The sequence below is a fragment of the Scyliorhinus canicula genome, chromosome 13 (assembly GCF_902713615.1).
Source record: "Scyliorhinus canicula chromosome 13, sScyCan1.1, whole genome shotgun sequence".
Lineage (NCBI taxonomy): Eukaryota > Metazoa > Chordata > Chondrichthyes > Carcharhiniformes > Scyliorhinidae > Scyliorhinus > Scyliorhinus canicula.
Window position 1 is genome coordinate 90,548,128 of NC_052158.1, and position 13,971 is coordinate 90,562,098.

The 13,971-nt window shown below is 46.6% G+C and overlaps 1 protein-coding gene across 4 annotated transcripts in view; it reads left to right on the forward strand.

The window, feature by feature from the left end:
* Positions 1–13,971, forward strand: part of LOC119976323 (guanylate cyclase soluble subunit beta-2-like) — a 42,786-nt gene that overhangs the window by 4,944 nt on the left and 23,871 nt on the right. For all 4 annotated transcript variants that reach the window (XM_038816774.1, XM_038816775.1, XM_038816776.1 and 1 more), the window contains exons 4-5: positions 1,083–1,243; positions 4,793–4,892. In XM_038816774.1, the coding sequence (XP_038672702.1) occupies positions 1,083–1,243; positions 4,793–4,892 (261 nt within the window). The remainder of the gene's footprint in view (positions 1–1,082; positions 1,244–4,792; positions 4,893–13,971) is intronic.

The following is a 13,971-nucleotide window of genomic DNA, read 5'->3' on the forward strand; positions in this document are numbered from 1 at the left end:
CCCCCCCCCCCCAAAATGCCGGGAACACAAACCCCCCCCCCCCCCCCCCCCCCACCCCCCCCCCCAAAATAGCCGCGGAACACACCCCCCCCCCAAAATGCCGGAGGGACGGAACACCCCCCCCAAAATGCCGGAACACACCCCCCCCCCAAAATGCCGGAAACACCCCCCCCCAAAATGCCGGAACACACCCCCCCCAAAATGCCGGAACACACCCCCCCCCAAAATGCCCGGAACACACCCCCCCCACCCCCCCTAAAAATGCCCGGAACACACCCCCCCCCCAAAATGCCGGAACACACCCCCCCCCAAAATGCCGGAAACACACCCCCCCCCCCCCAAAATGCCGGAACACACCCACCCCCCAAAATCGCAGGAACACACCCCCCCCCCCAAAAATGCCGGAACACACCCCCCCCCCAAAATGCCGGGAACACACCCCCCCCCCAAAATGCCGGAACACACACCCCCCCCCCAAAATGCCGGAACACCCCCCCCCCCCCAAATGCCGGAACACATCCACCAACCCCCCCAAAATGCCGGAACACCCCCCCCCCCCCCCCCCCCCCCCCCCCCAACTGCCGGGTCTGTCTCTCTCCTCCTCCTCACTCCAAATACGCCGGGTCTCACCACTTCTGCAGCTGGAGAAACTGACGCGTATCGGTCAGTCAGCTGCTAGCCCCTCCGGGAACGGAGAATAGCGGCCTTAAAGAAGGCCCCAACGCCGGAGTGATTAACACCGATTTTTTTCGCAGGCAACCCGCGTTACGAAGGGCTACGGAGAATCCCGCCACTTATTTCTATTTTAATCAACTTCCTTTCTGAACTTCTCTGCCTTTCCACCTCTCTCCAGTTTACAAACATTTTCACAGTTCATGCTTTTGAATGATCTTTCAGCCTCCTCTCAATTTCCACCATGGTTCTTTTGATCTGTTCCTTCAGTTTACTTATTCATCCCACCTCCCACCTCAGTTAAGTGCCTTGGGATATTTTCTGCATTAAAGGCGCTGTATAAGAGCAAATTATTGCTGAAAGTCGATTATTGTTTTATCAAGGTAACATGTTTTTATTTTGACCTCCAGATGTGGAGCCAGCTGTGGTGCTGAAACAATTTGGAGAGTATTTTTTTGAGTTTTGCAAAAGATCTGGATATGATCACATGCTCCGTACTCTGGGTGGTAACCTGATGGAGTTCATTGAGAACCTTGATGCATTGCACAGTTACCTTTCATTATCATATCAGGCAAGTATAAAGGACTTATCTGGGGTTCTTTGGCTTCAGTTGAGCATAATACACATGGCTTGTTGGTACAAAACTTGAATATTGCTGAATAGAGAGAAACAAATTGCCGCAGCAATTGGTGCAATGCCTTGATCAATCAGAATTGACTTGCCAACCAAACAGCACCTTTTTCTCCTGTAGCATAAACTACTGTGACTGTTTGGAATTTGGCCGTCTTGTGTTTGTCCAGATGAGTGTAAGTGAAAGTTTCCCTTTTCAGCAACCTACAATCTAAGTTTGTACAATTATTAAATACAGAATTTATGGCAGCACGGTGGTGCAGTGGTTGACACTGCTGCCTCATGGCGCTGAGTACCCTATGTGGAGTTTGCACATTCTCTCCATGTTTGCGTGGGTCTCACCCCCACAACCCAAAAAGATGTGCAGAGTAAGTGGATTGGCCATGCTAAATTGCCCCTTAATTGGAAAAAAAACATTGGGTACTCTGAATTTATAAAAAACAATAGAGAATTTACCATAATTTTAACAACCAGTATAATTCTGCTGATCTAACTTTCTGTTTTAGGATAATAATAAACATTAGGACTGCTTTAGTTCAGTGCAAACAAACACTGAATGAGCAATAACACATTAAAATTGTAAATACAATTTATATTCCTATTATTTACTTTACAATGCCACATAAAAGTATTGAATATTTGTCATACTTGTAATTACCATATTACAACCATGCTATTTTCCCTCAAAAGATTTGGGCAAGAAAATAGTTATGTTCCTTGAGAATAAGTGGGTTCCAACATGATATGCTGGAATCAGAGGGTGATTACAGCAACAAAGGATGTCAATTCTTCAAGTAAATCTCTGCTTGTTCTCTACAAGAGCAATTGATGATAGCCAATAGAAGATTGGAATCAAATAAATACTGTATTTCCGACTCAATGATTCTATACTTTTTTTTAAAGTTTAGAGAACCCAATTATTTTTTTTTCCAATTAAGGGGCAATTTAGCGTGGACAATCCACCTAACCTGCACATCTTTAGGTTGTGGGGGGTGAAACCCACGCAGACATGGGGAGAATGTGCAAACTCCACACGGACAGTGACCCAGGGCCGGGAATTGAACCTGGATCCTCAGCACTGCAGTCCCAGTGCTATCCAATGCACCACATGCCGCCCTTCAATGATTCTATACTTGAGCTGGGTAGGCTCTGTGTAGTTTGAAGCACTGATACTGATGAACATGTTTGGATTACTAACAGGATTTGAAAGGAAAATCCTACAATAAGAGGCTGGAATTCTGCGCCCTTGGCCGCAGATAATCTTCTAATCCAGAACTGTAATGAATAGGCTGATACTGGCTGAGGAAACAATGTGAAACTAAAATAAAAACTGAACAAGCTGGAAATACCCAGCAGGTCTGCGATCATCTGTCACAAGAGAAAGGGAACATTTCAGGTTGATTTCCTTCCATCAGAACTGGGAAAAGTTAGAAATGGTTTGAGGCAAGGGTGGGTGGGAAAACAAACAAAAGGAATGTTTGTGATAGGGTGGTAAACAGGAGAGATTGAATGACAGAGGAGCCGGTCTTACAGGGACAAAGGAAATCTTGATGGGTCCGGAACAGAAACAAATAAAAAGATGTGCTTAGAGCAGGGCCGGGATTCTCCCCTACCCAGCGGGGCGGGGGGTCCCGGCGGAGCGGAGTGGCGTCAACCACTCTGGCGTCGGGCCTCCCTAAAGGTGTGGAATTCTCCGCACTTTTAGGGGCTAGGACCACGCCAAAGTGGTTTCCACTATGCCGATGGCGCCAAAACCGGTGCCAACGGCCTTTGGCGCTACGCCGCCCGGCGTTGGAGCTGGCCGAAAGGCCTTCGCTGGTCCGCGCATGCGCCGGTGCATCAGCGGCCGCTGACATCACCACCGGCGCATGCGCGATGGGGGGGTCTCTTCCGCCTCTGCCATGGTGGAGGCCGTGGCGGCGGCGGAAGAAAAAAAGTGCCCCCACCGCACTGGACCGCCTGCCGATCGGTGGGCCCTGATTGCGGGCCAGGCCACAGTGGGGGCACCCCCCGGGGTTGCGATCGCCCCCCCCAGGACCCAGGGGGCCCGCTCACGCCGCCAATCCTGTCGGCACCAGAGGTGGTTTAAACCACGGTGGCGGGAGAGGCCTGTCAGCGGCGGGACTTCGTCCCATTGCGGGCCGGAGAATCACCACTAGGGGGCCGCCGATCGGCGGGGCGTGATTCCCGCCCCCGCCGATTCCCGGGTGGCGGAGAAATCCGGCCCCGGGTGATTCCCCAACCCTGCGGGGGGTTGGAGAATTCCGCCCCAGTGTCTGAAAATGGAAATAAGAGAAAAGCAAACATGCAAAAAAATAATCTAAAAGCAGATATTAGGGTCTGAAAACGTTGAACTGTGTGTTGAGTACAGAAAGTTACAATGTGCCCAATCGAATGATAAAGTACTGCTCCTTGAGCTTATGTTGAAGCTGGGCCGAAAGGCCTGTTTCCATGCTGTAAACATCTATGACTCTAATTTCACTGGACCAGTGTAGTAGTCTGAAAACAGCGATGTCAGTGTAAGAGCCAATTGGAGAATTAAAATGTGAGGTCACCAGAAGATCGGGGTCATGCTTGCAGACTGAATGGAGGTGCTCTGCAAAGCAGGCACCTGATCTGTATTTGGTTTCTCCAATGTGGAGGCAATAGCACTGTGAGTATTGATGCAACACATTACATTGAAAGAAGTATACATGTGACATATGCTTGTTTCAATGTAGTACAATGTATTCACTGCTCACCATGCTCAAAATTTATTCTGTTTCTTAATATTCCCAATTCTGATGAAACGCCAGATGTTAACTCTGTTTTTTCTCTCCACAGATGCTGCCTGGCCTGCTGAGTATTTCTGGCATTATCTGCTTTTATTTCAGATTTCTAGATGTCAAACTGTATGGTTTTATTGTTAAAATTAATTACAGTAGTGTCTCTTTGAAAACTTGATGGTTCCTAAACCTCAGCTCCTTGCAACCAACATCTCAGGCTCTAGATGTAGGCATCAGGGGTATGTCCCGATTGGAAAAGTCTATGCATCACATCCAGATTTGGGTAATGAAAATGATGTGGGTGTTTGCTCAGTAGCTTGGCTTGAAGACTCTGAAGCATGACAATGCACGTGCCTTTGCTGACTGATCAAACGTATGATTGTCACACATACCCAGCCAACTTGTAGAGTATAACACAATTTTTCTTTTCATTTACTGAGTTCAAGCAGAAAACATTTGAAGCATCCCTCCTTTTCTGTGCACTGGAAGTGCATATAATATTCCAAGTGCACAACTTTCCAACTTTTAATTAAAAGGAGCAGTGGATGAGAATTTTTCCCCAAAATGACAACACCACCATATTTTTGATAAAGGCTTAATTGCTAAGCCAAACAAAAGCTAATTCAAAAGGCAAATTGTTATTATCCTTCGTGAGTTGATGTACTGATCACGAATTACATGAATCAATGCAATCCCAAATTTAGTATTTTGTTCACATTATGCAGGAGATGAATGCACCATCGTTCAGGGTGGAAAAAAACGAAGACAGTTCAATGCTACTGCATTATTACTCTGACAGGAGAGGATTGTGTCACATTGTCCCTGGTAAGAATGCTCAGATAAGATTACATTTATAGCTTTTATACTTTTGTATACTTTTATATACTCCAAACAGAGTGAGAGAATATATGAACAGGTTTCGCATTTTTGAAAGTGGATATATAACCAGGCTCGGACAAAGTGTATCCCAGGCTACTAAAAGAACCAAAGGAGGAGTTGGTGGAGGCTCTGCCCATTATCTCGGCATCCTTCCTGTTCTGGCGCTGGAGGACTGGAAAACTGCTATAATTGTACCATTGTTTCAAAAGGGACATATGGGTAGACTGTATTATTACAGGTTGTCAATCTAACATCGGTTGTGGACAAATTAACGGGGGATAGAAATATGGAACCTACAGCAGTAAGAGGCTATTTGACCCTTCAAGCCTGTGCCGTCATTCATTATGATCATTGCTGATCATCCAACTCAGTAGCCTGATCCCGCCTTCCCCCCATATCCTTTGATCCCCTTCTCCCCTATCTGCTTCTTGAAAACATACAGGGCGGGATTCTCTGTCCAGTGACGCTGGAATCGCGAAACGCAATTGGGCGGAGAATTGCGTGTGAGCTGAAAACCAAGGTCAGCGCCAGGTGCCCAATGGAATGCCATGCTCTGGTGCCTTGACAGCGGCATGAATACCTTCTAAGCCATATGCCGGCATGGGCATGCACATTGTACAGTAAAGGCCATTGGAATATCATTAACGGGAATGACCCGGCATCCTTCATGCCTTCCATGATGCTCTGCCTCAGCTAGGCGGAAGTACCGACAGTGTGGTTCACTTGTGGCATTTAAAATTGGGAAAAGGCGCCTTGGTTGCTGAGAGAGAGAGAGAGCAGGTAAGACATGTTCCAAAAGGCGCACCTGTGGGCTGCCAGTCCTGCAATTGTCTGGGGGTGGGGGTGGGGGCGGGTGGGAGTTAGCCAGGGCCAGGGGGAATGGTGGGGGGCAATCAATGGTTGGATCGTGGGGTGGAGTGTGCCCCTGGGACTAGGGTGCCAGCCATGAATCGCCATTGCCATAGCTGCGTGCTCACTGACTGCCCACTGTGCCCCCCCCCCACCACAACTGGCCGCCACCCTGCTGGTGGGGCATCATGCAGCCCACGTACACTGGGCGCCCACAGTAGATCCCACAGAAGATCGCAGGACAGGGGCTGTAGAGAATTTCTCTGACATGGCAGGGAGTTGGAGTCAGAGGCCCCCCTTCCCAGCCCCAGGCACCACCTGTGCGAGGGGTGCAGCACGGTGGCCAATGTGTCAAGGGGAACAGCCGGAAGTTGGGGTGGGGATGGGAGGGTTCATGCATGGGCATGTCCTGAAATGCAGGCCGAGGCCGCTGTCAGCCTAGTGAACCTGGTTGGGCACGGGGGTAACTGCCATGTCCTCCTTTAACCCACGGCAGGCAATGTAATTCAACATCCAACCAGGAGTTGCTGGCATCTTCCCAGTTGCTGCAGCCTTGGTGGACGCTCAGGGAGGGCCCCGCAGCAGAGCCTGCCTACAGGAGCCAGACCGTGCCCTCTCACTCATTTGCGGTATTGGGACTCTTGGGAATTCTGCATGCACCATCTCCAAACTCTCGCTCTCCACAGAGTCCATTGGAGCCGTCTCCAGAACTTGCGGCGGGACATCACATATCTCCGAGGCCTATTCTCCCAAGATCGGTTCGATTTCTTGCACCTCTGGTTCCCTCAATAGCCGATCGTCAGTAGTATCAGCAGCCTTGAATTCTGCATGCGCCATCTCCAAACTCCTGCTCTCCACAGAGTCCGGGCGTCCCCCGTGACCACCTCGTGATTGCTTGCAGACCATCGGAGGCATATCTCTGGAGCCTCATGTGTGTTGCCAGAGAAGAGCTGTACAATCAGCTCACGGTGTTCATCATCCGTCTCACCTTTATCATTGTCAGTAACCTCCAACAGCTTTTCATGGTATTTGCCCTTGGATTCAGCATGATTGTGAGTCTTTTCACCTACAAAATGTAACTCAGCACACGGAATTACATGTTTTAGAAATAGTGCACCAAATTCAAAATCAACCTTTTATTTGGTCACCAAAGCTGAGCTTAAAATTTCACTCTGTGGAACTTAAATGGGACTGAAAAAGTTAAAGAGTGATTCCTTGGATGTGGCTCTTGCTGCTGTTTTTTGATTGCTTCGACCCCTGTGGTTTGCTTTTGTCCGAGTTGCTTGGACTGTTACATTTTTGCCTTCCCTCCAGTTGATTGTGCAGCCTGTGGAGTCGATGATCTACTCCTCATCTACGCACAGCGGCTGTGAGTCTACCTGATACACTTTAATAATCACCTCATTCGTGAAATACTCATTAGGCCCGAATGTTAACTCCCGAGTGAAGCTCTACAGCTTTTCATTCTCTGTCCATTTAACACTCACATCTCGCAGATGCTCTAATACGGGTTCATCATCTCCTCGTATCATGCCATTGAGTCTATGCATGTTCTTCAAGACTGTTACCCAGGATTGCGAATGCCCATAGTCAGTTCTGTCCCTATGCCTGGTTTGTCGTCTTCCACTAGGATTTCTTCTAAATCCTCATACACCGTGAACACACTGTAATGCCTTGCAGTGATTCACGGTGTTCAGGTGACCAGTTATGTCCTCGGAGATTAGGCCGCTCGACTAGATTCAAGGATTCACATGATTTTATACTAATTACTGAGTCCACATCCAAATCTACAATATGAAAGAGTATTGTGTGCTTAATGGCTGCTACTGAGAGCACTAATTCTCAAACATCAAAAGTCTCTAATGCCGAAGTCTATCATGAAAAAAGTTTCGCCTCACATTTACCTTCTACAAAACATGCCGATTTATTAGGTTGGTTGTCGTTTTAGGATCAAAGTCACACCAAATGAAAGTATCATTGAGCATTACCTTTGATTTGAGTACGGAAATGAAATTGTTTAGAACATTCTGATTGTCTTCATGCTTTGTTCAATTTGTGCTTCCATCTTTGTTTCTGTTAGTCATGTGGTTTCTTGGCGCGTTGAGATCAACGTAAAATTCATCTTCTGTGTTGATCTCATCTACAGCCTGCACCACTCGTGCATGATCTATGGTGGAACGCGCAAAGCATTGCTTTGCAAAATGACCAACAGGCCACACCTGGGCATAGCTTTTCCGTAGGCTGGCAATTGCCGTGGCAGATGTCGAGTGCCACATTTCTGGCACAAGATGGTGGCAGCGGCTACTATCGGCCACATAAAATGGCCACCCGCACTGGGACCATGTTTCTTTATGACGTGCGTCACAGCACTAATGGCGCTGGCTTCTTCATCCTTTTTGGCACCAAAATTCTTTGAGCAGAGTGCGCCTATACTTAACGCAGCAATCTCGCTCGTCTAGCAAATCTTCACTGCCTTTTCGAGCACCAAATCGTCCTCTTGCAACAACATCGCCCGGAGCTTATCATCAAGCACACCAAAGACAATCTGATCGTGGATTAATGAAAATTTTAAGTCACCAAAGTTGCATAATCCCCTCACATTCAAAGACAAATGATATAGCCTATAGGCATATCACCACATTCCTCTCCTAATTTATAGTCATTCACATAATAACCTGCCTTCCAGTTTTTGAGACCAAAGTCTATAATATCACATTTGCGTCTGCCATTCATGTCCCCACTCACTCAACTTGTCCAAATCACACTGAAGGATCTCTGCATCCTCCTCACAGTTCACCCTCCCACCCAGCTTTGTGCCATTTGCACATTTGGAGTATTACATTTTGTTCCCTCATTGAAATCATTATTATATATTGTGAATAGCTGTGGTCCTAGCACCGATCCCTGTGGTACCCCACTAGTTACTGCCTGCCATTTGGAAAAAGATCCGTTTATTCCTACACTTTGTGTCCTCTCTGCCAACCAGTTTTCTATCCATCTCAATCCATTGCCCTTAATGTCATGCGCTTTAATTTTCACACTAATGTCTTGTGTGGGACTTTGTTGATAGGCCTTCTGAAATTCCAAATGAACCACAACCACTAGCTCGTCTTCACACACACCCCTCCCCTCCTCCCAAACCCCAATGCATACAGGAAGAGCTACTGCAATCACATGGTCCAACACTCTCTCATGTAGTTAGTATCCAACCACACCAAAAGTTAATCTCAATGAATGCCCACTATGCGAGTGACAGTCCAACGTATTGACCACCTTTGCACCTGCAAGATGCAACGCAGGATGGCTGCTCAGTGACAGGCACTACCTGCTCCTTATATGCCTTATAATTCCATTCCAGCAGGTGGCACAGTGGTTAGAACTACTGCCTCACGGCGCCAAGGTCCCGGGTTCAATCTTGGCCCCGGGTCACTGTCCATGTGGAGTTTGCACATTCTCCCCAAGTCTGCGTGTGCCTCACCCTCACAACCCAAAGATGTGCAGGGTAGGTGAATTTAGCCATGCTAAAATTGCCTCTTAATTGGAAAAACATAATTTTGCACTTTAAATTTATTTTTAAAAAAATGATAATTTCATTCCATCATCCTACCTCTTGAGCTCAGGAAGTCTTCGATGAAAGCTATGACATCACTGGCAAAACCGTGGAATAAACCACAGCAAAGATTTTGCTGCAGAGATCGCTCAGAGATATCTCTGAAATTAATGGCAAGAGAATATCTGTGTCTATGTCCCCCACAGCTTTGCAATTATGAGGGTCAAGCCACTATTTCTTAGGATTCAGATGTCAACCCAGGAGGAGGAGGGAGAAAATACAGTGGATGTGGAAGGTAGGATACCACATCCACCACATGCAACTGGACAGAGTAAAAGGACCTCATTTTGAGGCTTTGCTTATGATGAACATTCCCACCTCGTACCATGACCCTACTAGTCCCTAAACTGCATCATTTTAAGAACATCACAAAGATTTCTTAGTCATCATTGTTCAATAAAGGTCAACTGCAGAAACTGTCACTCAATAACTTTCTCTAACAACATATCAGTAATACAAAAAATCTATTCACTCTTGTGCATCCCTTTAGTGCCTGACTTGTGGGTATCTTTGTCAATCTCCTATGGTGCAGCAAGACTGGTGGAAACTGCTGACCTGACCTTCCGTGAGGAAGTCTGCAGATGGCCTGAGAGAATGTCTTTGACCAGGTCTGCGCCTAGAAGGCCTGGTTTTGGACAGCACCACTACTAAATGCATGGCAACAGTTTCAGCTGGCTGAGAGGCAGCAGTAACAGCACTGGTTGAGCAGGAGTGACGGGAGGATGAAAGCTGTCATCCTGAAAAAGGACAACAGGTTAATGCTCCATGGAGCCACTGCCACTCACAGGATGGCACCTCAGTAATCCTCATAGCTTGCTGGATTGCAGGTGCCATCCTGTGAGTGGCATTGGAACACTGAGATCTGTATCATGTTGGCCACTGCCCTCTGCCTGCATGGCAGCGACCAGGGCTCTAATGACTTCATGCCTTATTTCCACTGATTTTGCTCATTGAGCGGCATGGTAGCACAGTGGTTAGCACAGTTGCTTCACAGCTTCAGAGTCCCAGGTTCGATTTCGGCCTCTGGTCACTGTCTGTGCCGAGTCTGCAAGTTCGCCCATATCTGCGTGGGTTTCCTCCGGGTGCTCCAGTTTCCTCCCACAGTCCAAAGATGCGCAGGTTAGGTGGATTGGCCATGCTAAATTGGCCCTCGTGTCCAAAAAGGTAAGGTGGGCTTATTGAGTTATGGGGATAGGGTGGAGGCGTTGGCTTAAGTAGGGTGCTCTTTCCAACGGCCGGGGGCAGATTCGATGGGCTGAATGGCCTCCTTCTGCATTGTAAATTCTATGATTCTATGACATTCCCTAGGGCCAAAAACTAGGAAAATTAATCCTTTTCTTCTTTGTTCTTAAAGCAATTAACAAATATTCAAATAAATTAAGCTGCAAATTATTTGTAGTAACATCAGTTTATAATGATTATTTCAGTTTTTTCTAAATGTCAAACATAATTAATGAACGCCAGCTGAGATGCGGTGAACTCGATTGAGTCACTTTCCTTGTCCATTGGCAACTCATATTGGGAATTTGGAAGGTTGTGCATGATTTTCTGAATATTAATTGAAATTAAAGAATCGTGCCTGCATTTCAAATGTGCATTTGAAGCATGTGAATGTTCTTTGCAGTGCACAAATTCAGAAAATTTACCTGAATAATTGCACTTTTAGTAAAACAAGAAAAAGTCTGTGGATACTTTGAATAATTAGGTGGAATTAATTTGATCAAAGTGATGTCAAATGAGTTTCAGTTAATCTTTTTTGTGGGTAATTAATATTTGGAAATGGAAAAGAAACTTTAACCTTCATCATAGTGTCAGTCATTAAGCATAATCCTGTGATACAGAGTTAAACCTGCTCTACTTTTCGACAATAATGTATCTTGACCTTAAGTTTGGCGGTGTGGGGGTGGGGTGTAACAACGCAGCTTTTTCCATTTCACATATATTGATTGTTATCGCTGATGTAGAAAATAATGTGCAAATGAGATAAGGTAATTTAGTGTATTTAGCCTCCACAACTTACATTTAAGTCAAACATAATTTATACCCTTGCTCTGCCAGTACATCTATATCCATCTATTTCCCTCTGAATCAGAAATGTGTCTATTTCCAAAATCAATGTATTACTTCAGTCAGAATAATCTGGGCCAGAATTTCATGCTCCACCAGCCCCCTGTTGGCGAGGGGGGGCAGCATAGAATTGAAGGAATGGGCTTCCCTCTGGGTATCTGTCTGTCTCAACCTTGCAGAGATTTTATGTTGGAGTAGACAAGGCCTCGAAGGTGCTGCTCACCCTTGACCCAATTGAAGCCCTCCACTTAAGGGCTTTCCAACCTGTTCAAGTTGTATTGCATTTCACCACCCCTCCCCACCCCCCCTCCCCCCCACTCTCCTCCAACACCCCAATCACCCACTTTACACCCTTCCAGGACTTCCCTACACTCACTACCCTGAAAACCTATCTTGTGTTTCAGTCCTGGGGCTTAAGAGCTGTTGGCCAATCTGATTGGCTTGAAGTCCTCTAAGGTGGGACTTCCTCCCGAGTGAGGGATGGAAGCCCTGCTTGCGACAATTGATGTTCATTAAAGCGTGTAAAAGTTGTCAGCCAGCCAGAGCTGGAAGGAACATTCTTCAGATGGGTTTAGGGCAGGGGGGGGGGGGGGGGGGGGGGGGGGAGAGGGGGGAAGGGAAACCCTGCCATCCAAAATGTTCTAGCCCTAGGTTAGATGGTGTTTTATTCCCTACTGTAGCATCTTGAAGATAAACACCAAGTGCTGTCTTCTCAGGAACTCTGGTTAGTGTCCCTGGACTTGATGGTATCGGCTCCCTTTCAGAAGTCATCAAATCATCATTTGTGTCTCTGGATTGTAAACTCTCAGCTTGCTGTCAGGAACTCTGGAGTCTCCAGTTCTTGGTACAGGTGCCTTTTTGTTGAAATGTTGGTTAGGCCAGAAATTTTGAACCACTCCTCGATGCTAAGCTGCTATTTGCTGCTCCATTGTCTACTCATCAAGGCCTGAAATTAGATTTACCTCGGACTCTGGATTCTGCATCACAACACTACGATGACACTAATATTTTTGACGTGATGTATTTATGTTACTCTGTATTTCTTCTGGTGGCCAGATAGTCACCCTATTTCCAGACTTGGAGATGACAGTAAGATTCTGGGAGAAAGACTGTGTTCCAGCTTGCTTGGAGTCTTGTATCTAACCAACATTTCATTGCCTAGCATCACATTAGACTATGGCATTCCTTCTTTGATCCACGTAAAACTTCAAAGCTTCCTCCTCAGCATCATCATCTCAAACCTTCTGATGATCAGTGATGTCTCTGATCTCCAGCATCTTAGTGCAGATTTTTGCATCTGAAGAGCAACTCCGCTGGGCCCTTTCCTATCATGTTCCTCCTGAAAAAGCAATATATAACTGAAGTGTCTGCCTCCAGCCTTTGTCAGCTTCTCTAAAGGTTGGCTCTTAGGTACCACTTCTCCATTTAGAATGTAGCCACTTTGATGACACTGCGGGATGAATCCCTATGACTTGCAATGAATCAGGAAACATCTGTGAGATAGATTAACAATTGAATAATTTTTAAAACAATCTTTATTGTCACAAGCAGGCTTACATTAGCACTGTAGACTCAGTGCAGATAGTGACCCAAGCTGGGAATTGAACCTGGGACCCTGGCGCTGTGAAACGTGTGCTAACCACTGTGCTACCATGCTACCCCTTACAGCCCCTTATCTGAGTAGAAGATACAGGCAGAACACGCTTCACAAATATTTCACAATTTTGTCACTTTAATCTCTGTTGTTGCCGACTTCGACGCAACATACTTACAGGAATAGTCATTCACAACCAGAATTGACTCTGCTAATGGAGAGAGATCTTCAAAATAAAACCTAAATCTTCCCATGGTCCAGCTGGCAGTAATGTGCAGCATATTGGTTCATGTAGGTTTGGTTAACTAACAATTTGGTATCCATGACAAGATTAAAATATATATATATTTATTCAGTTTTTAAAGATTATACATAAACATAAACAATAACAATAACAAATTATTTCCTATGACAAATATAAAACCCCCTTCCTTTATACGCTAATGGTGATCAAATCATTAAAATATAAAATGAACGGCTGCCAACTCAAGTAGAATCCATCAATTGAGCCTTTCATGGGGTACTTAACATTTTCAAGATATAGAAAGTCCATAAGACCTGCAAACCATATTGAGGCACTGGGTGGTGAAGATGATCTTCACCTGATTAGTATCAACCTATGAACAATTAGTGAGGCGAAGGAGATTCGGCGGGGGCGGGAGTTGCGCCGGTCCCGCGCCGCTCGCAGCGATTCTCTGGCCCGCGATGGGCTGAAGTCCCGCTGGCTCTTTGCCAGTCCAGGCGGCGTAGGTTAGACTAGGTCCCTTACCGGCAGGACCTGGTGGCGCGGGTGGGCTCCGGGGTCCGGGGGGGGGGGGGGGGGGGGGGAGGTCTGGCCCCGGGAGGTGCCCCCACGGTGGCCTGGCCCGTGATCGGGGCCCACCGATCCATGGACGGGCCTGTGA